Source organism: Sus scrofa, chromosome 7 (genome assembly GCF_054392235.1).
Source record: "Sus scrofa isolate SSC_HxYL_T2T_F1_AM1 chromosome 7, Sscrofa_HxYL_maternal_Yorkshire_Landrace_v2.0, whole genome shotgun sequence".
In the NCBI taxonomy this organism is placed as follows: Eukaryota; Metazoa; Chordata; class Mammalia; order Artiodactyla; family Suidae; genus Sus; species Sus scrofa.
The window spans coordinates 57,620,833-57,647,226 of NC_139389.1; the positions used below are offsets into that span (position 1 = coordinate 57,620,833).

Sequence of the window (26,394 nt, forward strand, 5' to 3'; positions counted from 1 at the left end):
GGCTAGGGGTGGAATTGGAGGTGCAGTTGCCTGCCTAAGACACAGCCACAGCCAGCTTGGGATCTGAGCCGCATCTGTGACCTACACTGCAGCTCACCTCAACCCTGGATCTTTAACCTGCTGAGCAGAACCAGGGATCAAACCCACATCCTCATGGATACTTGTCAGGTTCCTTACCGCTGAGCCACAACAGGAACTCCCAGGTGAGTGATATTTTTTAGAATATTAATTTTCATTAATTTAAGCCTTCCAAACAGGCATGATCCTTTCACTGATAAAGTCAAAGTGCCATAGCTGACAGATTAGCATGGTTTATGAAAGCAGAAAAGACTGGACTGGACTGGAAGCAATGTTCCAGCTCAGGAGGTAGCATCTGGCGTCAAAGTGTCTGCTGTATCCAGGAAACCAACAAGACTTTTGTTGAGCTGAAAAGCAGGGCACACAACCGAGGGAAAACGAGGCTGAAGTCACCCCCGGCAGAGCCTTAAATGCCAGGTTGGCATCGCTCTCGGTAGGACCGAGGACCCTGCACCAGCAACTGGACCAAGGCCTCCTGGGAGGTGGACTCGGGGAGGAGGGCTCTCAATGAGGAGGTGGGGCTGCTAGCGTATGAGCGAAACTGGAGTGGGAGGGGGAGGAGGGGTTGTCCAGGGGTGGAGTTTGCGGAGAAACAGGCCTCATGGAGGGGCGGGGCTAATGGGGATGGGGCCTCTTGGTGAGCGGGCCTTGTGGAGGGGCGGGGCTCGAGGAGAGGCGGAGCCCTCGGGTAGGGCGGGCCGGGCCCTGCTGGGTCAAGGGGTCAACTCTGGTGGGGCGGGCCTGATGGGGCGGGGTCCTCAGGGGGCGTGACCCGGCCTGACCACCTCGGCGAGTCCCGGCCCGCTGATCGCCCGCAGCCCGCAACCCGCAGCCAGCTTCTCTGCTCGGTGCTCGCCAGCATGTCCTTCGTCCCTGTGGCCGAGGATTCTGACTTCCCTATCCACAACCTGCCCTACGGCGTCTTCTCCACTACAGGCAACGTGAGCTGCCATGCTCGGCTTCCGGGCGCCGGGAGGGAGGGCGTCCCCTTCGCCCAGAACCCCCACTCCTCTTTGTGGCTCCGCCCTGGTCAGATAAAGCAGGACGTTGAGCTGGTCATTTCTATGCTAGAAACTTCTTGCGAAGATCCCCAGTGCTATTTGGGGCCTTGAGAGCTGTGTCTCTCGTTTTCACCCCTGGGGGTGCGTTGGGAGGTAGGGTGGAGGCAGGGGCCTTATTCCTTTTGTGTGTGTGTGCTTTTTTAGGGCTGCACCCCGGGCATATGGAAGTTCCCAGGCTAGGGGTCTAATCGGAGCTGCAGCTGCCGGTCTACACCACAGCCACAGCCACGCAGGATCTGAGCTAAGTCTGCCACCTACATTGAAGCTCACAGCAACGCTGGATCCTTAACCCACTGAGCAAGGCCAGGGGTGAACCCGCATCCTCATGGATACTAGTCAGATTCGTTTTCGCTGTGCCACAACGGGAACTCCCACCTTTTTTCTTTTGCGTAGATCGTGGAGAGTGCTTGGTGGATTCATATTCCTCCTGGCAACCTCTAGATGTGCAAGTTATTGAAACTCTCAGCCTCAGTTTCTACAGGTTTATGTGAGAATTAAATGCAAAATAAGAGAAAACATATGAATCACCTCCTCAGGCAAACAGAGCAAGTTTGATTATTATTACAGAGGAGTTGAACTCACAGTCAACCCCAAAGTCATTTGGCTTTGTTTCCTTCCCCCAGAGACTATACGGCCAGTTGCTCAACTCCCAGGTTAGTCCCTAACCCTAGAACTCAGGAAATACTGATCAACTCAATATTTTTAGTAGCTCAGAGGGGTGAGTGCCTTGGGATCTAATAGTCTAAGAAGTCAAGTTTCTTTGCCTCCAGCTGGTCTTCTTGCAGCTCCCAGGGCTCCCTGGGCTCCCTCACTGTTCAGAAGCCCTTTGAGGCAGAGAAAGGAAATTTCGCTTTAGAGCGTGTAGTCTGCTTGGCAGAAAGAAATCTTTGAAAACTGGGAGTTTATCAACAAACATATAAGAAGCTTCCCAGAGTGGGGAAAGCAGTTTCCCTTGGATTTATTTGTATTTTTGGCTTAGATTTCTGCCCCCAACTTTCAAGGTAAAGTCTTAATTCACTCTGTAAAGCAGAGAAGCCCAGAATCTGCTTCGCCCTGTTGGCTAGATGGAGCTTCTAGCAGGAAGCCCCTTCCTGAAGAGTGGGTTCCCTGCCCCCCGTGGGTGATCATTGGCCTCAAGTACAGCATTTGCCAAGGTCTAAAAGATTCAGTGTGTGGTTGCACAACTGCCAGGCCTGGCCAGATGTTGCAAGAACACAGAAAGTTAACAGTCTCCTAGAAGTCCGCAAATGACGCATGTTAAACCTTAACCGTGTTAACCAATGTGCTCTGCTGGAGAGGAGCCCTCCCTCTGCTGGCCTCTGACACTCTGCCCTCAGCAGAGTGTCCTCGCCTTCCCTCGGGGCACAAGTCCATCAGGCAGAAGCCTTGTGAGAGGTGGGTAGGATGCTCTGAATTGCTTTTCCAGAAGACTCTGGAATGAACGCCTCTCAGAGGGTGGCTAGTAGTAGCCTTCTGACACCACATTCCTGCTGTTTCATGTTAGAATGGGCAGAGACAGCCCCTAGGGAGCTCTGGGTACCACTGTCCTCTGAAACCAGTGCTGAGGGCTGGGAGGTGGCATTCCAGAAGGCTGAGGGCCTTCAAGTGCAGCAGCCTGTGTCTGAAGCTGTCGCTGCAATCACTGGCCATTCCAAGGGTGGTGGCTGCCTCTCCAGGCTGGTCTAGTTGCCAAGGCAAAGCCTCCTCTCCTCCATGCTGGTGGCCAGCCGTTCATAGTCTTGGGGGAACAATTGCGAATCAACCCAGTTTTCCTTTTATTTTATTGTATTTTTTTATTTTTACTTTTTAGGGCCCTACGTGCAGCATATGGAAGTTCCCAGGCTGGGGGTCGAATTGGAGCTGCAGGAACTCCCAATCCAGTTTTCATTTTATTCATTCTTTTATTCAGTGAACGCTTATGAACCCCAGCTCTGGGCCTGACTCTGGGCTGGGAGTTGGAGATCAAAGACACACGAGACACCCTCCCTCCATCTTGGGTTGCTCTTGGGTGAGTAGAGCAGATCCTGGCTCTCTCCTCAGACTGGGACAGCCTGAGGAGCAGGTGCTGCAATAGCCTGGAGCCGAAGACCAAGTCGTTAAAGTCCCTGTGGTCCTAGCCCTGCCTCTGCTTCCAGGCTCTCTGCTCTCTCCAGCCACACTGGTTGCCTTTCAGTTTCTGGAACATTCTACAGCAGTTTCCTCCCTCAGGCCCTTAGCACATATTGTTCCTTCTCTCTGGAATGCTTTTTTTTTTTTTTTTTTTGTCTTTTGTCTTTTTGTTGTTGTTGCCATTTCTTGGGCCGCTCCCGCAGCATATGGAGGTTCCCAGGCTAGGGGTCAAATCGGAGCTGTAGCCACCGGCCTACGACAGAGCCACAGCAACGCAGGATCCGAGCCGCGTCTGCAACCTGCACCACAGCTCACGGCAACGCCGGATCGTTAACCCACTGAGCAAGGGGCAGGGACCGAACCCGCAACCTCATGGTTCCTAGTCGGATTCGTTAACCACTGCACCACGACGGGAACTCCGCTTTTTTTTTTTTTTTTTTTTTTTTTTTTTATTTCCTGCTCTCTATCTGCTGATTTCTTCTCACTCTTTGGGACCCATCTTAAATGTCACCTCCTCGGAGAGACGTTGCCTAAGCACCCTCACTGAACGAGCTCCCCCTAGAATTCCAGCCACAGTTCTTATCTGTCACCACACTGTGTGCTTTCTTTTGCTTCTGGAGGGTGGAAAGCAAGTCTCTCCCTAACCCCTCAGTGCTTTTGCAGCCTTGGTGTACTGCTGGTGTGAAGCAGAGGGTCCATTCATGTTTCTATCTAAGTGTTTTTGTCTACCCTGTGTCTGGTCTCATGACAAGAGATTTACAGATATTCATTAATGGAATTCACACTCTATCCTGCTGTTGTGCTGTTGTCCCCATTTTACAAAGGAGGAAACTGAGGCTCAGCGAGGCCAAGAATCCTGTCCCAGGTCTCACAGCCATTAAGAGGCCGATTTGGGGCTGCACTCCACACCCGTGATCTCCCTAACCCCATGCTTTTCCCTCTTTGTCAAGCTGGGAGGTGGGTAAAGCTTTCCTTTGGGCCACTCTGTGTGGGATATTACCAAACGTTCTAAAGCAGAGGCGGAGTTCCCATCGTGGCGCAGCAGAAATGAATCCAACTAGGAACCATAAGGTTGTGGGTTTGATCCCTGGCCTCGCTCAGTGGGTTAAGGATCTGGTGTCGCCGTGAGCCGTGAGCTGTGAGCTGTGGTGTAGGTCGCAGATGCAGCTCGGATCTGGCGTTGCTGTGGCTCTGGTGTAGCTCTGATTTGACCCCTGGCCTGGGAACCTCCATATGCCATGGGTGTGGCCCTAAAAGGACAAAAGACCAAAAAAAAAAAAAAAAAATGCAGAGGTGATGCTCATGGGTTCTCATAATTAGACAAATGGGCTATCTCTTCCTAATTTATTTCCCTCTAGTTATACATGGGACCCCGAGGCCCTGAGCAGGCAGACCCGAGAGCTTGTCCAAAGTGAAAGGATGGTGAATGACGGGGTAGGCAGGACCTCAGGGGTCCTGAGTCTAGCACGGAAGAGAAGACTCCCAACAGTTGAAATAGAGGGGCTCACTCCCTCAGGTCCTCAGGTCAGGGTTTGGGATCCAAGGGCCGCTTCTGCCTTTGCTTGCAGCCAAGGAAACAGGTAGCCGTGCTGGTGATTAGGGCTTGGAGGCTGCTCAGTGCTGTCAGCTCCTTCCTACCTTCTGCTGGGTGTTAGGGCAGGGGCAGGGGCAGAGAAATGGCCCGAGGGTCTGCCCTTGCACAACCCCCGAGTGGGCAGACACTGGGGGCCAGGTAGCCCAGCTCATTGCCTGTCACAGCTGTTGACACATTCCAGCCGGGCAGAGACTGAGGCCCAGGGAGCCAGCAGTGGAACTGGGGTCTGCCTGGGGCCTCAGGGCCAGGTGAGAGTGAGGCTCTGGTCTACCTCTGGTCCCAGGGGCTGACATGCATGGAGAGATGGCCCCCGAAATGAGCAGTCACGTGCTGGAGATGAGCCAGCCAGTGGCCTGACGTCTAAACTCCCTGGAACTGTGCAAAGGAATTGCCCCGAGGGAACGCCTGGGTTAAGCCTGAGAAGTAATCCAGTTGCCTGGGGCGAGGGGCACTCACCTGAGGGCTACCTGAGGAACTTTACTGGGGACTTTGCTTGGATACCTGGCTTGGACTAGGCTTCTAGCAACTGCCCCACCACAAGGTGTGTTTGATTTATTTTCCATTCAAGGAACATAGAACATTCCCTTCATATTCTAGAGGTGGAGACGGCACCAAATTCTCCCTGGCCAGAGATCACAGGGGCAGTTTCAGTTCTTTAAGAGGCAAAGGGAGCTGGGGTATGGTGCTAAGGATCCAGTTCCTCAGCCCCTCTCCATGGAGGGCCATCCAAACGGGAACTTGGGAGTTCCCGTCGTGGCGCAGCAGAAACGAATCTGACTAGAAACCATGTAGTTGCGGGTTTGATCCCTGGCTCCGCGGGTTAAGGATCCGGCGTTGCTGTGAGCTGTGGTGTACATTGCAGATGCTGCTCGGATCCCGCGTTGCTGTGGCTGTGGTGTAGGCTGGCAGCTACAGCTCCAATTAGACCCCAAGCTTGGGAACCTCCATAAGCCGTGGGTACGGCCCTAAAGAAAAAAAAGAAAAAGCAAGTAAATAAATAAACAAATGGGGACGTGTATGCTCTTAAATAGACGCGCTTCCCAGGTAAATGAGCCAAGCCTGGCTGAGGCTTCCCCAGCTCTGACCATACCATCTTTCTCCCAGTCAAGACCGAGGATCGGCGTGGCGATTGGTGACCAGATCCTGGACCTCAGTGTCATAAAGCACCTCTTCACTGGGCCTGTCCTCTCCAAACACCAAGATGTCTTTGATCAGGTAGGACACTGTGACATGGCTTGTCCTGGATCTCAGTGCAAATGCCACCAAGAAAGTGCTTGTTGCCTTCCATTTATTTTCCTTCCTTCCTTCCTTCCTTCCTTCCTTCTTTCCTTCCTTCCTTCCTTCCTTCCTTCCTTCCTTTCTTTCCTTCTTTTCTTTCTCTCTCTTTCTTTCTTCTTTCTTCCTGCCATCCCGCCTTCCCTACATTATTTGTTTCTAGTTTATTTATTTATTTATTTTTTCTTTTAAGACCGCACTCGCAGCATATGGAAGATCCAAGGCTAGCAGGTGAATCGGAGCTACAGCTGCCAGCCTACACCACGGCCACAGCAATGTGGGATCCAGAGCTGCATCTTCGACCTACACCACAGCTCACGGCAATGCCAGATCCCCACACCACTGAATGTGGCCAGGGATCAAACCCTCATCCTAATGGATTCTAGCTGGATTCATCTCTGCTGGGCCAGCATGGGAAGTTCATCTTTTTTTTTTTTTTTTTTTTTTTTTTTTCTATTTTGGCTGCCCTGTGGCATATGGAGTTCCCAGGACAGGGATCAATCCGAGCCGTAGTATCAACCTAGGCTGCAGCTGTAGCAATTCTGGATCCTTAACCCACTGTGCTGGGCAGGGGATCGAACCTGTATTCCAGGGCGCCCAAGATGGAGCAGGAACTCCTGCCTTCCATTTCTGATGAAGGTAGTAACTTCAGAGGTCCCAGGAATTTTGTTTGGATGAGATGGGGCAGGCTTGAGACACCACAGGATGGCTTCCTAGGTGAGAATAGTGTCAGGCTCTCTGCAGTCCTGGGTCTTTCCTGATTGTCTCTGATGTGAGGCTCTCCAGTAACTGGTTCATTTCCTTATTTTAAGTTGATTGAGCGTCTGCCTGTTCCAGGCTTCTGCTGGGCCCTCCAAGGGAGGGAACCACGAGCCCTGCCCTCCAGGTTGGTTGATGCAGCCCGAGAGGAATGGACAGCTGGGCCCAGTGCTTCTGTGTTACCACCATTTAGGCGTCAGCCTGAAGCCCACATATATGAATGATGGACGTGAATTTACTCCCCTCTGAATGGTTGGGTGCTTTGAAGGGCATCGTCCCATTCTGTGGATCAGGAAGAAGGTGGTATTTATTGAGCACCTTCTATGTGCCAGGTCCTTTGGACACATCTCTCATTTCAGGGCGTCAGAAAGCTGGTCAGCCTCTCCTGTCAACAGAGAGGTAGCACAAAGGGCTTCCCATGTATGATCTTTCTTCCTCGCTGTCTTAGTTTTAGCCAACTCTTTTTTTTTTTTTTTTTTTTTTTTTTTTTTTTTTTTTTTTTAAGGGCTGCACCTGCAGCACATGGAAGTTCCCAGGCTAGGGGTCCAATTGGCCTACACCACAGCCATAGCAACACCAGATCCGAGCCGCATCTGCTACCTACACCACAGCTCCTGGCAATGCTGGATCCTTAACCCACTGAGTGAGGCCAGGGAGCGAACCTGCATCCTCATGGATACTAGTTGGGTTCGTTACAGCTTAGCCATGATGGGAACTCCTTTTTTTAAAAAACTTTTTTCATTCTCTTTTTTTAAAAAAAATATTTCAGTGAATTTTATTATATTTATAGTTGTAGAGTCATCATCACAACCTAATTTTAGAACATTTCCATCCCAAACCCTCAGTCCACCCCTCTTTCCCCCTTACCTGTCCCCTCTGGTAACCATAAGTTTTTCAAAGTCTGTGAGTCTGTTTCTGTTTTGCAAATAAGTGCACTTGTATCCTTTTTTTAGATTCCATATGTGATATCATATGATGTTTGTCTCTCACTGTCACTTAGCATGATAATTGCTGTGTCCATCCATGTTGCTGCAAATGCCACGATTTCTTTCTTTTTACGGCTGAGTAACATTCCATTGGATACATGTACCACATCTTCTTTATCCATTTCTCTGTCAATGGACATTTAGGTTGCTTCCCTATCTTGGCTATTGTATATGTTGCTTTAATGAACATTGGGGTACATCTTCTTTTCAAGTCATGGTATTCTCCTGGATACATGCCCAGGAGTGGGATTACTGGATCATATGGTAATTCTATTTTTATTTTTATTTTTTTTGTTTTTTTAGGGCCACATCCGCAGCATATGGAAGTTCCCAGGCTAGGGGTCAGATCGGAGCTGTAGCTGCTGGCCTACACCACAGCCTTGGCAATGCTGGATCCTTAACCCACTGAGCATGGTCAGGGATTGAACCTGTGTCCTCATGGGATGCTAGTCAGATTCATTAATCGCTGAACCACAATGGGAACTCCTATTTTTAGGTTTTTTGAGGAAACTCCATACTGTTTTCCATCGTGGCTGCACCGATTTACATTCCCACCAGCAGCGTGAGAGGGTTCCCTTTTCTCTATACCCTCTCTAGCACTTATCGTTTATAGGCTCTCTAATGATGGCCATTCTGGCTGGTGTAAGGTGGTACCTCATGGTAGTTTTGATTTGCATTTCTCTAATAATTAGTGATATTGAGCATCTTTTCATGTGTTTGGTCCTAGCCAACTCTTAACAGCTTCATGGGCCTGGGCCAGGCTGCCTGGAAGGAAGCAAGAGCATTCTTGCAAAACCTACTATCTGCCAGCCAAGCCAGGCTCAGAGATGACACAGAACTTCGGAAGCGGTAAGGAGCCCATGGACCTTGGCTGGTGGAATGAAGGGCACTTGGCTGGGCAGAAGAGGACAGCATGCTAATCGAGGACATTCTTAGTCACTTCTTGGCTGCCTTGGCTCATCTAGCCCCTGCCTGGGCTGCATATTGGTGAGATGTCTCTGGGCCAAATGAGATTACCTCTCTGCCTGGAGTGGGGTATCCAGTCCAGGCCTGGCCCGTTGGCCCACGCCCTTGCTCACTCAGCCATTCCTCATCAGCATCATTCGTGTCCATGTCTGGGTTCCAGAGCAGGGCTAATTTAGCCCGTTTCCTAGAGTGGAACAAAGAAGCAGGAGAGCGGCACCTTGCCTTTAGTGGGTGGATGCCCTCCCTGCTGTGGCCCCATCTCAGCCAGCTCTGGCCCCAGGCCAACCTGGATGTGCTCACTGGCAGTAGTGAGCAGGATTCTAGGAATGGTCTGGGCTGAGCATGTGGGTGGGTGACCAGAGCAGGGGCCCCGCTTGGCTGCTTGTTGACCTTGAAGCTGCTCGTTCTGTGTTTCAGCGCATTCACCTCCCAGGCCTCCGCCACGATGCATCTTCCTGCCGCCATAGGTGAGTACAGTCTCTTTACCAGGACACCGAGGACTTTAATGGGCCAAGGTGGCTGCCCAGGGGTGCTGGTCCCCGCTTCCTGGTGAGGGAGTTCACAGAGGAGGGGTCCTCTCCCCATCGGGGAGCTAGGCCGTTTCTAAAGGCCTGTGCTCTCGCCTAGGGGAGTCACTGGCTGCCCAGATTTGCAGTTGGCTACCTGGCTTCTTGTGCAGCACATCACTCTGTCTTCTCAAGAGGCTGTGGGGTGATGCTCTGAGCTCAGTCTGCGAGTCAGCAGATTTGAGGAAAGAGGCCAGAGGGTCCTGAAGGGCCTCAGTTGGAGCCGCTGGCTGGATGTCTGACTGGCATTTGAGTCAGGAAGTTGGACTTGTCCAGACTTTCTTGGCCTGAAGCAGAGAGAGTCCAGATCGGGGAGATCTTTGCCCAGGAGCCGGGGGTGCTTGCCTGCTGGCTTTGCCTGGGCTCCGGGTGCTGAGAGGCTGGCTGGTCCCTTGGGGAGGCCCTGGCAGGCCTTCCTGCTGCCTCTGTCCCCGTTTCTGGGGCCTGTGTCCTAGCACAGCCCGGGAGGCCTGCCTGGGAGGATAATTTCCTTCCAAAGACCGGCACACACAGGTTCAGTGTGTTGCTGACCCTCCTCTATGGTTTGAGGATTAAAGGCAGGGAGATGCTGTGCTTGGAAGCACATGGCTCCAGTTGAAATCCAGGGATGGCGAGAATGGAACGTCTGCCTTGTGCTCAGCAGCCGCTGGCTCCCAGACTTCTCCTCCCATCTCCCCACCCCCTTTCATTTTCTTCTCTTCTCTGGCTTTTTTATTTGGCTGTGGCATATAGCAGTTTGATGTGGGGGTCTCAGTTCCCAGACCAGGGATTGAACCTGGGCTGCAGGGGTGAATAGGCTGAATACTAACGACAAGACCACCAGGGACCTCCTCCGGTTCTTATCTTTTCAGATTTCTTTCTGAAGCCTTTCCCATTTATGTATTTATTTATTTATGCTTTTTTTTTTTTTTTTTTTTTTTTAAGAGCTGCACCTGTGGCATATGGAGGTCCTCAGATTAGGGATCAAATCGGAGCTGTAGCCTCTGGCCTACACCACAGCCACAGTAATGCCAGATCTGAGCCACATCTGCAGCCTACACCACAGCTCATGGCAATGCCGGATCCTTAACTCACTGAGTGGGGCCAGCGATTGAACCCAAGTCCTTATGGATACTACTTGGGCTCATTAGTGCTGAGCCACAAGGGGAACTTCCTGAACCCTTCCCCTTTTAAACATCTTTTTTTTTTGTGTGTGTGTCCTTTCTTTTTTAGGGCTGCACCCATGGCATATGGAGGTTCCCAGGCTAGGGGTCGAATTGGAGCTACAGCTGCCAGCCTACACCACGGCCACAGCGACGCTGGATCCTTAAGCCACTGAGCGAGGCCAGGGATCGAACTTGTGTCCTCATGGATGCTAGTCAGATTCGTTAACCACTGAGCCACAACGGGAACTCCTTACTAAGGTGTAATTTACGTTTTCCACGATTTCCCCACCGGGAGTGTACACTTTAATGAGTTTTAGACAATATACCGTTGTGTAGGCATCACATTTGAAAACACTCTGTCACCACAAAAAGTCTGTTTGTAGACAACCCCTGTTCTCACCCCTGCGCAACCACTGCCTGTCTGTGCCCATAGTCGCACCTCTCCTAGAATTTCACATGCGTAGAATCACACCACATGCAGGTCTTCTGTGTCTCTCTCAGCTGGAATGTCCCCCCGTAGTACTGTTGTTCTTTTCCTCATACTGCTTTTTTCATAACATGTATTTTTTTATTAAATGAAAATCAGCTTCGTCGTTCAGGAGGTCTTTGAAAACTGTTTTTAAAATTGTGGTGAAATACGCAGTTACGTAACATCGACTGCCTTTATGATTGTTAAGTGTCCAGCTCAGTGGTATCAAGTACATGACATCGTCTCCAATATTATTTTTAGCCTTTTGGAACAGCAGGCGCTGCCCCCTAAACTGGGTTGTAAGCACCTGCCGGGGTGTCGGGGTGTGTGTGTGGGGGTCTTCCTGTCTCTGCCTCACAGCCTGGCCTGGACACCATCTTTTCCAATCCTTTTGAAGTGATCATGATGTGGACTGGCATATAGATCGTGAAAACAAACAAGGGGGCAGAAATTGTTAATTTTCTTGTAATTTGGCAGGAATGTTCTGAAATGCTATGCTGGTTCTGCCCAGGGCTCCTACCAAGGCAGTTGGGCCTTGTTGTAAAATGCAGCAATGAAGTGTTACTTTAAAGTAAATGCCAGGAGTTCCCGTCTTGGCGCAGCAGAAATGAATCCAACTAGGAACCATGAGGTTGCGGGTTCAATCCCTGGCCTCACTCAGTGGGTTAAGGATCCAGCATTGCCATGAGCTGTGGTATGTAGGTCACAGATGCGACTCAGATCTGGCGTGGCTGTGGCTGTGGCTGTGGCGTAGGCTGGTAGCTCCGATTAGACCCCTGGCCTGGGAACCTCCATATGCGGTGGCTGCGGACCTCAAAAGACATAAATAAATAAATAAATAAAATAAAATAAAAAATTAAAGTAAATGCCAGAGTGACCTACACTTACACTGCACTTTATAGTATGTAAGACATGTTCTTATAACTTTCGAAAAGATTATTATCTGAAAAAGACTCAGTCTCTGCGTCTGCCTTGATCCTCTCTAAGGAGCAATTCCGTTGGCACAGCCATGGCAGGGCAACAGCAACTCCCAGTAGGGGCAAGGAAGGGAATTTTATTTGGGGCCTACTATGTGCCAGGCACTATGATAAGGACTTGAGATATATTAATCCCTTTACTGTATAGATACGCCTGTGATTGGCATTATTATTCCCAATGGAGAACCTGAGTTCTAGAGCGGCAAAGGAACTTTTCCAAGGCCACACACAGCCAGGAAACAGCAGAGTCAGAAATCAAATCTAGTAGGTTCGGGCCTGTTGTTTGATATGTGGGCCTCACTCATGTATGAAATGAGAATAGAATTATCTACCTGAAGGTATAGTTTTAACCAGGCTCCTTCTGGCCCTCAGACCTATGATTTTATCAAATAAAACCCACTCACTTCCATGTTTCTGGGTTTTTTGGTTTGTTTGTTTTTGTTTTTGTCTTTTTAGGGCCCCACTCGAAGTATATGCAGGTTCCCAGGCTCCAGTCGGAGCTGTAGCCACCGGCCTATACCACAGCCACAGCAACATGGGATCCAAGCCATGTCTGTGACCTACGCCACAGCTCACGGCCACGCCGGATCCTTAACCCACCAAGGCCAGGGATTGAACCCACAACCTCATGGACACTAGTCAGGCTCATTACTGCTGAGCCACGACGGGAACTCCCATGTTTCTTGTTTTTAAGAGAAGAACTGGAACACAGACTTTTATTTTGCTTTTCTTTTCTATATATGATTGTCTGTGTCTTGCATGCTTTCCATCCCACAAGAGGGCCGAGGGGAAGCATGTCCAGCTTCAGTCAAATGACAGGAACTGAGCAGGCTGACTCCTGGGAGGGGAGGGCACATAGGAGCCCAGGACCATCCTCCTTGAGTCTGACGGGGGCACCGTCCAGCCGCTTTTCATTTTCCATTTTTTAAAAAATTTTATGGCTGCACCCACAGTATATGAAAGTTCCTGAGCCAGGGATTGAATCTGAGCCACAGGTGCAACCTACACTGCAGCTGTGGCCATGCCAGATCCTTGAACCCACTGAGCCTGGCCTGGGATGGAACCTGCACCTCTGCAGTGACCCAAGCTGCTGCAGTCCAGATTCTTAACCCACTATGCCACAGTAGGAACTCCTCACTTTCCTTTTTTTTTTTTTCTTTTTAGGGCTGCACCCACAGCATATAGAAGTTCCCAGGCTTGGGGTCAAATCAGAGCTACAGCTGCCAACCTCCTGCCACAGCAATGCAGGATCTGAGCCATGCCTATGACCTACATTACAGCTCACAGTAACGCCGGATCCTTAACCCACTGAGCCAGGGATTGAACCCACAGTCAGGTGAATTACCACTGAGCCACAACGGGAACACTTTGCATTTTTAAGATCTGAGGATTAATTTTTCACAATCAGTCTGTTACTTATTATTTTTTGGCTGCACTTGTGGCATGAGAAAATTCCTGGGCCAAGGATTGAACCCACGCCCCAGTTGCGGCCTGCACCATAGCTGGGGCAATACTGGATCCTTAACCCACTGCGCCATGAGGGGACTTCCTCAAACAACCTGTTCTGGATTCATGGATGAAACATCTTTTCTTTTTTTAAAATTAGGTATATTAAAGGATGCTTCTTTTTCAGTCTCCTTCTGGTGTCTCTATTATTTCTATTTCCTTCCTTTCATTTCTTTTGCGAGTTGAATTGGTACCTCTCTCCCGGTGAGGATTCTCCTGATGCCTGGTGATTCTCGTGCTCATCTTTATTTGCGTAGAAAATGCCTCCAATTAGGTGTCTGTGGGTGTGGTTTTCCTGTAGCCGTCCCCAAGGAAAGGGTCAGAATGTACTTTCGGTGGGGAGCTCTGGTTCTGTTTCCCGGCTATGGGGCTGCTCTGGTCCTCTGGAGGCACTGAGTCAGATCTCCGGACCAGCTCTTCAACCTGGGCCCCCTCTTCTACTGAGGCTGCTTGGGAAAAGCTGGGTAAAGGAGAAATTGGGGGGCACAGGCTAATCACCCAGACCCTCTTTGCCACTCTCTCTCCGTCTCATGTACACACAGGGCTGTGCTGTTTTCTGGCAGCCACTTGGCTTTCAGGGATTCCTTGTTATTTCTGGTTGGCTGATGGTACCTTCTTGTTTTCTTTTTACTTTTTTTTTTTTCAGTGCCTCACGTGGGGCATGTGGAGGTTCCCAGACTAGAGGTGAAATTGGAGCTGTAGCTGCCGGCCTACACCACAGCCACAGCAATGCCAGATCCGAGCTGCATCTACGACCTACACAGCTCACAGCAACACTGGACACTTAACCCACTGAGAGAGGCCAGGGATCGAACCCAAATTCTCATGGATACCAGTTGGATTTGTTACCCCTGAGCCGCAACTGGAACTCCCTCTTTTTACGTATTTTTTAAAAAATTAAAGTATAGTTGATTTGCAATGTTTTGCTAATTTCTGCAGTACAGCACAGTGACCCAGTCATACATATATACATATTTCTTTTCTTATAGTATCTTCCATCATGGTCTATCCCCAAAGATTGGATATAGTTTCCTGGATATAGTCGGACCTCATTTCTTGTCCATTCTAAATGTAATAGTTTGCATCTACTAACCCCAAGCTCCCAGTTGTTTTCTTGTCATGGATTTATTCTTCTAAAAAGTATCTCAGCTGTTGTCTCTGTGCCTTGGGACCAAGATGGGAAGCAGGAACAAGCCTCAGGTCACCCCTGCTCTAATCAACCCTTGCAGATTTTTCTCTCCTCTCATCCATCCTTCACCGATTCCATTTCTAGTCTAGGCTATTGGTACTGGCCTACACAGCTTTATCTATTAAAAGAAATTTCTGGGACGGGGGCAGTTTCCATTGTGACTGGGTGGAAACGAATCCAACTAGTAACCATGAGGTTGCGGGTTCAATCCCTGGCCTTCCTCAGGGGTTAAGGATCCAGCGTTGCTGTGGGCTGTGGTGTAGGTCACAGACGTGGCTCGGATCTGGCATTGCTGTGGCTGTGGTATAGGCTGGCGGCTACAGCTCCGATTTGACCCCTAGCCTGGGAACCTCCATATGTTATGGGTGAGGTCCTACAAAGATAAAAAAAATTTTTGTTTTGGCAGGAAGGAGAGGTTTAGGAAAATAAATAGGAAGCTGTCCCAGCTTGTTTTTCCTGCGTATTTGAGCAGTTCACTGCCTTGTGGGAGCCTGTGCCTACAGCATGCCATCCACCCGGTTCGCTCAGTTCTTGGTCATCACCGGGCACTGATGAGCCTTGTTCTTGGCACTGAGACAGAGTCAAACAAAACGAGGCCTGGCCTGGGCAGCTCTGAAGAGGCTATAGTCTAGCAGAGGGATACGATCTGCATACATGTGACCGGGACACAAGTGGGCCCTCAAGCCTGCCCCAGGACGGGCTCCCTCCCATGAGGGGATTGGGAGGAGGAGAGGTCCTGCTAGGGAGAGTGTGGCTTCACGGGCAAGGGGGACACCAGGGACATGAGGGAGAGGCTGGTCCCCTGGCAGGCACAGCTTGAGCAAAAGCCTAGTGAGCTGGCCTGTGGGTAGGAGGGAGGGGTGGGGGTGTGTGTGTCTACCATTCATGTGCAAATGACATTGTCTGTTTCAGAAAGTCTTGGGTCCTTATTTCTTTTTCATTTCTCAGCTGGAAGTTCTAAAATTCTTAGGCGAATTTGTGTTGCATTTTGCACGGAGCTTTGGGACGCACACATGTTAGGCGTGTGCTCCTGGCTCCTGCCTGCCCTCCCTCTGTGTTCTCCCGCCCCGCCCCTCCCTGGACTGGCCCTTCTCCGAGTCCTACAGCAGCCAGGTCACTGATGGCCTCTCCCGGCCTTTCCTCCGCAGGTGACTACACAGACTTCTATTCCTCCCGGCAGCACGCCACAAACGTCGGAGTCATGTTCAGGGGCAAGGAGACTGCACTGATGCCCAATTGGTATGTCCCAGACCAGTGTCTGGCTGAGTTCTAGTTTGCCTTCCCGTGTCCAGCAGCATGTTGTCCCAGGGCCACCAGGTCCTCTCAGGTTAAAGAAATTGGGGTAGAAATCAGTCAGTAATGATGTCCCCACTTCTGGGAAAGGTGGTCTCAGCCTCTGGTCTTCTTGGCTCAGCCTTGGACCAGCTGTGGGATCGTGGGGCAGTCCTTTAAGCTCTTTGATCTAGAGAACTGGAATTAGATCCCCTGAGTCACTAAGATCCTTCCAGATCCTTTTATTTGTAAGCTGTGAATCCAGGTTCTATGGGCAAGTCTTTTTTTTTTTTTTTGGCTTTTGTCTTTTTAGGGCCTCAGTCGCGACACATGGAGGTTCCCAGGCTAGGGGTCTAATCGGAGCTACAGCTACTGGCCTACACCAGAGCCACAGCAACTCGGGATCCGAGCTGTGTCTGTGACCTACACCACAGCTCACAGCAATGTGGGACCCTTAACCCACTGAGCAAAGCCAGGGATCGAACCAGCCTCCTTGTGGATACTAGTCGGGTTTGTTCACTGCTGAGCTGTGACGGGAACTCCATATGGGCAAGTCTTAAATCCCAGCTTTCTCCGTACTTCGAATCTTCTGATGGATGAGAATCCTCAAGTGGGCCCGGGGCTGTGTATTTCTCAAGCTCACAACGGGAGCTCCTTGTATTTATTTGATCCTCATAGGAGTTCGTGGGTCCGCAGGGCTGTACCTGGTAGCCCCATTTCACAGGGGGGGAAACAGGCTCAGAGAAGTATCCTTGCCTGAGTTGTCCTTGCCTTTTAGAGGCTGCCTCCTAAAACCCAGTCAAGGCCATTGCTCAGGCCTAGAACACAAAGCTGCAGTTTCTGCCCCTTTGTCGTGTGTTGGCAGAGGCACAGCCCAGGCCAGGTGCCCTGGGCCACACGCACAGTCACTGGAGTGGGCAGAGACTTCTGAGTGTTTCAGGTAGGCTGTGCCAGGAAGAGCAGGCTCTCTCAGAACCAAGAGAGCAGAGGAGGAAGAAAACGGGAGAGAGCAGGTTACGATCCAGAGAAGTTAAGCAACCAGGCCAAGGTTGCAGAACAAGGCTGAGGTGAATCCAGGACTGCAGGGAGCAAGGCCAAGTGGAGGAGGCTCGGTGCATTTGCTTTTGCAGGATAAGAGGACACAGGCTTTCTTTCACTATGTGTGATGCAAGGGGTCTGTGCCTTTTCTTCTTTATGCGTGTATCCTTGATTATAAAGGTGATAGATACTCACTGCGATTAACCCAAACATAAAATACATAAGGCAGAACACTAAAAATTTAAATGTGCATCCCATTGGAGGCCCAATCTCACTTTCATGGCTCTATCCCACGGAAATGTTTGTATTCAAGGATAAAGATGTTTACCAGCAGTCTTTCTAAAGGAAGGGCCTGAAGCTGGAAGCAGTCTGAATGCTTGCTGGTGGAAGAGTTGAAAAATTATGGTCTGTTCACAACCTGAAGTATTTCACAGCTATTGAAAGGAAGATTTAGGATCAGGAGGCATATATGCATGATATATATATATATATATATATTTTTTTTTTTTTTGTCTTTTTGCTATTTCTTGGGCCGCTCCTGCGGCACATGGAGGTTCCCAGGCTAGGGGTCGAATCGGAGCTGTAGCCTTCGGCCTACGCCAGAGCCAGAGCAACGCAGGATCCGAGCCGCGTCTGCAACCTACACCACAGCTCACGGCAACGCCGGATCGTTAACCCACTGAGCAAGGGCAGGGACCGAACCCGCAACCTCATGGTTCCTAGTTGGATTCGTTAACCACTGCGCCACGACAGGAACTCCTATGCATGATATATTAAGTGAGTTCTCATATTTATAAAAAGACACATGAAAATATATGTACATACCTACTTATTAGTTTCCTGTTGTGCTGTAACAAATGACCACAAACTTGGTGGCTTAAAGCAATGGGAATATATTCTCTCATAGTTCAGGAGGCCAGAAGTCCGAAATCAGTCTCATTGGGCCAAAGTCAAGGTGCTGGCTGTGCTGGTTGCTCCTGGAAGCTCCAGGGGAAGAATCCATTCCCTTGTCTTCTTCAGCTTTCAGGGCTCCCACATTCCCTGGCTGGGGGCCTCTTCCTCAGATAACTCCAACCTCTTGCTTCCATTTGCAATTATCCTACTTCCTCCTTTGACCTTCTTGCCTCCCCTTTATAAGGACCACCTGGATAATCCAGAATACTCTCCCCCATCTCAAGATCATTGACTTCATCACATCTGCAGGTGTCTTTTGCTGTAGACACCCACCAGTTCCAGGGCTTAGGATCTGGAGATGTTCTGAGGGCCTATTATTCAGCCTGAGACACACACACCCACACTCATACATGTCTACATACACATACATACACCTACACACATACGTACATAAAGCACACACGTACACACAGACACACTTAGACATACACATGCTACACGTACACAGACACACTTGGACACACTTATACATACACATATGTACATACACACATAGACACACGCAGACACCCTTATACATATACATAATACACATACAGAGACACACGTACACACTCTTATACATACACATATATGCATACACATGATGCACATACACAGACACACACACATTTGCACAGGCTGGTAGGTGCATAGAGAAAGGTCCAGAATAATAGGCTCCAGACCATTACACCCCTCAAGGGAGGGGCTGGATGGACATTGCTGACTAGCTTCTGTGTTGTTTGAATAATTGCACGTAATGTAAGTGCACGCAGTTGTATTTTATAACTTAAGCCAGTAAGAGACAAAGGGGGAGAAGAGGGAGACCCCCAGCTCACTCTCCAGAGGTCCTTACTTGAGTGGTAGTTGGCCCCATCGCCTCCACCTCTCCAGGTTCCAAGTGTGCACACCCACACACGCACACATGCGTTTTATTTCTTTTTTTAAAGATTTTTATTTTTTTCTATTGTAGTTGATGTACAATGTTCTGTCAATTTCTGCTGTACAGCAAAGTGATCCAGGTGCACACATTCTTTTTCTCACATTATCCTCCATCATGTTCTATCACAAGTGACTAGATGTAGCTCCGTGTGCTCTACAGCAGGAGCATTTTATTTCTTTAGTTAACAAAATGAGACCATGCTGACTGACATTTGCATTTTTCCCTTTAATTTACCATTGACATTGCTCTGTGTAAATAAACTTGTCTACCCCAATTTACCAAATAGATTTTTTTCTTTCTTTCTTCTTCTTTCTTTTTTTTGTTTCTTCTTTTTTTTTTTTTTTTAGGGCCACACCTGCAGCACATGGAGGTTCCCAGGCTAGGAGTCAAATTGGAACTACAACTGCTGGCCTACACCACAGCCACAGCAACGTGGGATCTGAGCCACATCTGCGGCCTACACCATAGCTCACGGCAACACCGGATCCTTAACCAACTGATCGAGGCCCGGATTGAACCTTCATCCTCATGGATGCTAGCCAGATTCGTTTCCACTGAGCCATGACAGGAGCTCCCAAAATAGATTTTTTGGATGAGGTTCTGCAAGGCAAAAGCACAGTGAACTGGCATTTATCTCACCAGATGCAAAGAACACTAGACAGGGAGTTCTCTTGTGGCACAGTGGGCTAGGGATCTGGCATTGTCACTGCAGTGGCTCCAGTCACTGCTGTGTGTAGGTTTGATCCCTGGCTCTGGGTACTTCCACCTGCCATGGGTGTGGCGAAAGAAAGAAAGGAAAAGAAAAAAAGAGGAAATACAAGTTGGTGGTAAAAGTGTATGGAAATATAGAGGAATGAGGGACAGCAAATTCCAGGTGTGACTCCCTCTAGGGACGGGGCAGGAGGGGCGGGAAGCAGAGGGAAGAGTCCAGGAGGACTGTGAAGGGGGCATTTCATCGGCTTAGAAAGCCTTTTGGTGCCATGTGGTTATTTGTTTTATATCTTTTTGTATAGCATAAATAGTGCAAAATAAAATTGCAAATATTTAAAAAACTAAAAGCAGCCAAAAGATCATCGGTGTGTATGAATGGTCCAGAATGCAAAAGGAATTTATAGGTAAACAGTGCAAACAAAGCAAGTTTCTCCCACCGTGTCCTTCATCCTCCTTTGCCTCTTCAGAGGCAAAACCATGGTCAGCTGCTCAGATTTTCCTTCACAGATATCTTGCTTACTCTCTGCCAATTTTCTGCATGGTCACTGCTCTCTTAATAATTTGAGAGACTTTCATATTTAATAGAACTTAACCCTTTCTTGTGATGCATTGCACATCCTTTCCCCCAGTGTGACATCTTTTTACTTTATTTGCTATTTTCCTTGATGCAGAAGCTTGACATTTTTATAAAGTCAAACATGTCAGTCATTCTCTTTATGGCATTTACTTCTATGTCGTGCTCGGGCTTTCTCTATGCCAAGAATTTGAAGTTTGGGGGGGTATTCTTTTCCTACTACGTGTTTCAGTCTTACTTTTTACAAATTTAGATCACAATCCATCTCTCTCTCTCTCTCTTTTTTTTTTTTTTTGGCTGTGGCATGCAGCAACAGCTTGATGTGGGACCTCAGTTCCCAGACTGGGGATTGAACCCAGACCTCTGTGGTAAAAGCACAGAATCCTAACCACTGGGCCACCAGGAAACTCCCTGGAATTTCCTTTTGTGTGTGATGTGAGGTGTGGGTCTGTGTCTGTTTCCTGGGCTGCCGTAACAAACTACCATGTGTCGGGTGGCTTGCAACAACGGAAATTTATTATCCTGCTGTTCTGGAGGCCACAAGTCCAGAATCAAGGTTTTAGCAGGGCCCCTCTCCCTCTGAAGGCTCTAGGGGACAAGCAGCTTCCTGGCCCATCCAGCTCTGGTGGCTGCAGGCCATCCTTCCTGGGCATCACTGTGGCAGGCTCTGCCTCTGTCTGCACATGGCCTTCACCTCTTCTCTGTGTCTCTTCTTCTGTCTCTCGTAAAGACACTTGTCACTGGATCTAGGGCCCAACTGGATGGTCCAGGATGACCTCATTTCAAGAGCCTTAACTTAATCCCTTTTTCCAAATAAGGTCAAATCCATATTTTCTTTTTTCTTTTTCTTTCTTTTTTCTTTGTCTTTTTGCCTTTTTTAGGGCCGCACCCACAGCATATGGAGGTTCCCAGGCTAGGGGTCTAATCGAAGCTGTAGCTGCCGGCCTACACCAGGGCCACCAGCAACTCGGGATCCGAGCCGAAGTCCATATTTTCTAGGGGTCAGGATGTGGATGCGTTTCTGGGGAACCACCATTCAACCCCTTACAGGGTCTAACTTATCTCATTATGCAAAAACCTTTTTCAACTTTTAGTTCTCATGTTCTACATTTTAACCATATATGGGTCTCAGCTTGTTCAGCTGGCCCATTCCTAGCAGTACCAGACTGTTTTAAATTGCCTTAGGGTCCTTGGCAGTCCTTTCCTCTCCTATATTTCTTTATTTCTTTTTTTTCCTCTCTTTTTAGGGCCAAACCTGTAGCATATGGAGGTTCCCAGGCTAGGGTTGAATCGGAGCTGCAGCTGCCAGCCTGAACCACAGCCACAGCCACAGCCACAGCAACTTGGGATCCCAGCTACATCTGCGACCTACACCGCAGCTCACGGCAACGCCAGATCCTTTAACCCACTGAGCGAGGCCAGGGATCGAACCTGCATCCTCATGGATACTAGTCAGGTTGGCTACTGCTGAGCCACAGTGGAAATTCCACCATATTTCTGTCTTATAAACAGCTCTTGACAGTGTTCCTGCTGCCCTGGGTGACTCTTCTGTTCTGAGCATTATGATCTAGTTCCAGGGTCCCCTTGTATTTGGTAGCGAGGGGGCTAAAGGGAAAGTAGCAGAACTTTGCTGCTGGAGAGGCAGGGGTTTGAATCCCGACATCCACCAGGACTTCATCCTGGGTCACCTCAGCCAAGCCACGGATACTCTCCAAGCCTGCATTTGCTCAGTGCTGTCTGATAACATGGTCTGCTGTGCAGGGCAGTTGTGGAGGGAACATGAAAAGGGAAATGATAGGAAAAGCATGTTGCCAGCATGTCCCCAATAACTGGTGCTGTTATTCTGCATGAGTCTGCATCAGCACCGTATTGATGCTGGAGACAAGACTAGGAGAAAATCTCACTTTTCCCCACTATTTAAGGACGTTTTGATTTTTTAAAAAAATGTAAAATGCACATAAAAAATTTACCACCTTAAGCATTCAAAAATTTTTTTCATGACCACACCCATGACACATGAAGTTCCTGGACCAGGGATTGACTCTGAGCCACAGCTGTAACCTACACCACAGCTGTGGCAACACCAGATCCTTCAACCCACGGTACTAGGCCAGGGATCCAACCCACACCCCGGCAGTGACCCAAGCCCCACTGCAGTGGAATTTTTTTTTTTTTTTTTTTTTTGCTTTTTAGGGCCACACTCATATGGAGGCCACACGGCATATGGAGATTCCCAGGCTAGGGGTCTGATCAGAGCTACAGCTGCCAGCCCACACCAGAGCCACAGCAATGCCAGATCTGAGCTGCATCTGCAATGTACACCACAGCTCACAGCAACGCTGGATCCTTAACCCACTAAGTGAGGTCTGGGATTGAACCCGTAACCTCATAGTTCCTAGTCAGATTTGTTTCCACTGCGCCACGACGGGAACTCCTGCAGTGGGATTCTTAACCCCTTGCGCCATGGTGGGAACTCCCATCCTAAGCATTTTTATGTGTACAGTTCAGTGGCATCAAGTACATTCATACTGTTGTGCAACCATCACCACCATCCATCTCCAGAAGTTTTTCCTCTTTTCAAACTGAAACTGTAGCCATTAAAGAATAACTCCCCATTTTCCCTCCACCAGCCCCTGGCAACCACCATGCTACTTTCTATCTCTATGAATTTGAATCCTTTAGGTACCTCATGTATGTGGAATCATGCAATATTTGTGCTTTGATGTCTGGCTTATTTCATCAGCGCAGTGTCCTCAAGCTTTATCCACGTTGTGGCCTGTGCCATTATTTTCTTTCTTTTTAATGCTGAGCAATATCCATCGTTTGTAAAGACTACGTTCTGCTTTCCCATGTATTAACCGATGGACACTTGGGAGTAGCTTTTCATTTTGAACCGTGTATGTATGTTGACTCCCATTTTTTTTTCCTTCTTTTTTTCTTTCTTTCTTTCTTTCTTTCTTTCTCTCTTTCTTTCTTTCTTTCTTTCTTTCTTTCTTTCTTTCTTTCTTTCTTTCTTTCTTTCTTTCTTTCCTTCCTTCCTTCCTTCTTCTTTCTTTCTTTCTTTCTTTCTTTCTTTCAAGGGCTGCACTGTGGCACATGGAAATTCCCAGACTAGGTGTCAAATTGAAGCTACAGCCGCCAGCCTACACCACAGCTCATGGCAACACCTGATCCTTAACCCACTGAGCAAGGCCAGGAATCGAACTCTTGACCTCCTGGTTACTTGTCAGATTCGTTGACTCCCTTTTTTTTAGAAAAAAATTATTTTTGCCTTTTTAGGGCTGCACCACACGGCACATGGAGGTTCCCAGGCGAGGGGTCGAATTGGACCTGTAGCCGCCAGCCTACACCACATCCACAGTAACGTGGGATCCGAGCTGCGAATGCAACCTACACCACAGCTCACAGTGAAAATTTTTTTACTATAGTTGATTTACAATGTTCTGTCGATTGTTGACTTCTTTTTAATTTTAAAACATTGTGAAATTTATCTTGCATGAGTAATAGAGTTCATGCTTTCTCGCGCTTCCCTCCATCAGGCTGCATCTACCGGTGGCCTACCATGGCCGTGCCTCCTCTGTCGTGGTGTCTGGCACCCCAATCCGCAGGCCCATGGGACAGATGCGCCCCGATGACTGTAAGTGCCTCCAGAGTCCAGGCCCCGCCGTGCTCAGCTCTGTGTCCCCGCATACCAAGTTCCATGCCTGGCACTCACTACAGCCCCTTTTTCTGATGCTGTTCTAGCTAAGCCTCCTGTGTATGGTGCCTGCAAACTCTTGGACATGGAGTTGGAAATGGTAAGCTGGGTCTTGGTGTTTTATTGGCCTGGGGTCTGTATACACGTTAGGGCAGGAGATCTCTCTGGGATGGCAGCCCTGAGCAATGGGCTGTTCCCCTGTCTCAGCCACGTCAATGACAGCTCTGGCTTCAGAAGTACTGTCCATCCTCACTATGCACGGATTCTGTATTTGTGAATTCACCTACTCGCAGTCAGTTTGTAACCCAGAAATCAATATTCTCAGGGTTTTGGGGGGTCATTCAAGGATACGCATGGACTGGCAAAAAATTTGATTTACATGTTCCCACCTGAGGTTGAGCAAGGCCATGCTCTGCCTTTATATTTCAACCGCTATCATGCAAACAAGTGTCTTTTCAGGGCCATGTTATTTTGAATTTTGTGCTTTTTGTTGACGTGCTTTTTGCTGTGTGGTGTTCCTAAGCACAAGAAAGTTGTGATGTGCCCAGTGGAGAAAAGGTGTGCACTGGATAAGCTGTATTTGGGACCTGATAGTGCCCGTGGCCATGAGTTCATGATCACGAATTAACAACATGCAGGCCGACCTCATCTTCCTGCACTTTGCTATGCTGTGCTTTGCAGATGTTGCATTTTTCACATATTGAAGGTTTGTGGCAACCCCTCTTCAAGCAAAGTCTGTTGATGCTAGCTAGCATTTGCCCATGCCGTGTCTCTGTGTCATATTTTGGTAATTCTTCTAATATTTCAGACTTTTTCATCATTATTGTATCTATCATGGCGATCTAAGATCAGTGGTCTTTTTTTTTTTTGTTTTCTTTTGTTTTCTTTTTATGGCCTTTTAGGGCCGCACTTGTGGCATATGGAAATTTCCAGGCTAGGGGTCAAATCAGAGCTGCAGCTGCCGGCCTACACCACGGCCACAGCAAGGCCAGATCTGAGCTGCATCTGAGACCAACACCACAGCTCACGGCAGTGCTGGATCCTTAACCTACTGAGCAAGACCAGGGCTCAAACCCAAATCCTCATGGATACTAGTTTTTAACCCTGAGCACAAGGGGAACTCCTAAACATAATTTTTATAAGCACTGGCAAACCTCACTTTATTGAGATCTTTGCTTAATTGCAGTGCTCTGGACCTAAACCTGAAATATCACCAAGGTTGGCCTGGTATGTTGAAAGAAGTGTCCTTAAATAGAAACACACATAAAGCCAGGCTGTGTACTGATTCACTGATGCAAATGTTGGGACCAGAGGCTGGCAGGAACTTAACCCTGGATTTTTTTTTGTGGGTGTGTGTGTGTGTTTGCCATTTCTTGGGCCGCTCTTGCGGCACATGGAGGTTCCCAGGCGAGGGGTCAAATAGGAGCTGTAGCCACCGGCCTACACCAGAGCCACAGCAATGCGGGATTTGAGCCTTGTCTGCGACCTACACCACAGCTCACGGCAACGCTGGATCCTTAACCCACTGAACAAGGCCAGGGATTGAACCTGCAACCTCATGGTTCCTAGTCGGATTCGTTAACCACTGAGCCACGACGGGAACTCCTTAACCCTGGATTTTCCCCTGGGAGCGATCTGTCTGTATTTGCTAACTCAGTGTTTCTTGTGATTTTATGTTGATGGTGTTTCCTCAGAGGCTGTGGGTGAGGGGTGGGGTGTGGGGTTTGCCGTGACAGACTCTCTTGGCTGCATCATGGAGGCAGCCTTTTCATTTTTCATGACACAAACACAAGGCTTGTGTAGCTGTCAAAGCTTAAAATGCAGAGTGAGAACGGGATGGAGGGGAAGGAGCAGAGGCGTGGGAGGAGGTCGATGCAGGGGCCGGTGCTCAGGGGCCGTGAGGGGGCCTCAGGAGGCACTGGCATACAGCTGCTCACCGCTTCCCAGGGTGGCTATCTGTCCACTCAGGGGTCCTTTAGGATGTTGGAAATATGGTGGATTTGTAGCCTTGCCAGGCCCCGGTGGCTGTCCAGGTCCCCGGCTACTGTTTGGAACTGCCTGACCTTTGCCCTCCAGGGAAGTGACCTGGGGCAGCAGGTCAGAGCCAGATTCTCATCAGCTTTCCCCCATGTCAGGCTTTCTTTGTAGGCCCTGGGAACAGACTTGGAGAGCCCATCCCCATCTCCAAGGCCCACGAGCACATTTTTGGAATGGTCCTTATGAACGACTGGAGTGGTAATTATGGGGCGCTGGGCTTCCTGGAGCTGTTTCCTGTGCACACACTGCTCTGGGGGAAGGCTGGGTACCTGGGACACTTTCACAGATGCCAGGGATGGTCGCCTGGGCCCGGTGCCAGACAAAGGCAGCAGGTGGTACAGTGGCTGAGAGCTCAGGCTTGGGTATCAAACAGACTTCCCAGCTCTGAGCTCCAAGTTTCTTGTAAGTTGAATAAGGATAAGACTGGATGTCCCAGCTAACGTTTCTGAGCTGTTATGCTCCAGGCTCTGTGCTGAACACCCCACGTGGACTCTTCTCCTGAGTCCCTG

General features: G+C 49.1%; 1 protein-coding gene across 6 annotated transcripts in view; it reads left to right on the forward strand.

Annotated features, from left to right (window-relative positions):
* Positions 1-838: 838 nt before the first annotated feature.
* FAH (fumarylacetoacetate hydrolase) overlaps positions 839-26,394 on the forward strand; it is a 40,305-nt gene continuing 14,749 nt past the window's right edge. For 5 of the 6 annotated variants that reach the window (XR_014810369.1, XR_014810370.1, XR_014810371.1 and 2 more), the window contains exons 1-8: positions 839-1,019; positions 5,947-6,057; positions 8,590-8,711; positions 9,246-9,295; positions 15,829-15,919; positions 23,691-23,788; positions 23,896-23,948; positions 25,984-26,083. Coding sequence is in view for 1 of the 6 variants with exons in the window: in XM_003356648.5 (XP_003356696.1) it covers positions 939-1,019; positions 5,947-6,057; positions 8,590-8,711; positions 9,246-9,295; positions 15,829-15,919; positions 23,691-23,788; positions 23,896-23,948; positions 25,984-26,083 (706 nt within the window). In the remaining 5 variants the exon portion in view is untranslated. Of the gene's footprint in view, positions 1,020-5,946; positions 6,058-8,589; positions 8,712-9,245; positions 9,296-15,828; positions 15,920-23,690; positions 23,789-23,895; positions 24,881-25,983; positions 26,084-26,394 lie in introns of all 6 variants that reach the window. The other variant, XR_014810373.1, reaches the window with a different exon arrangement.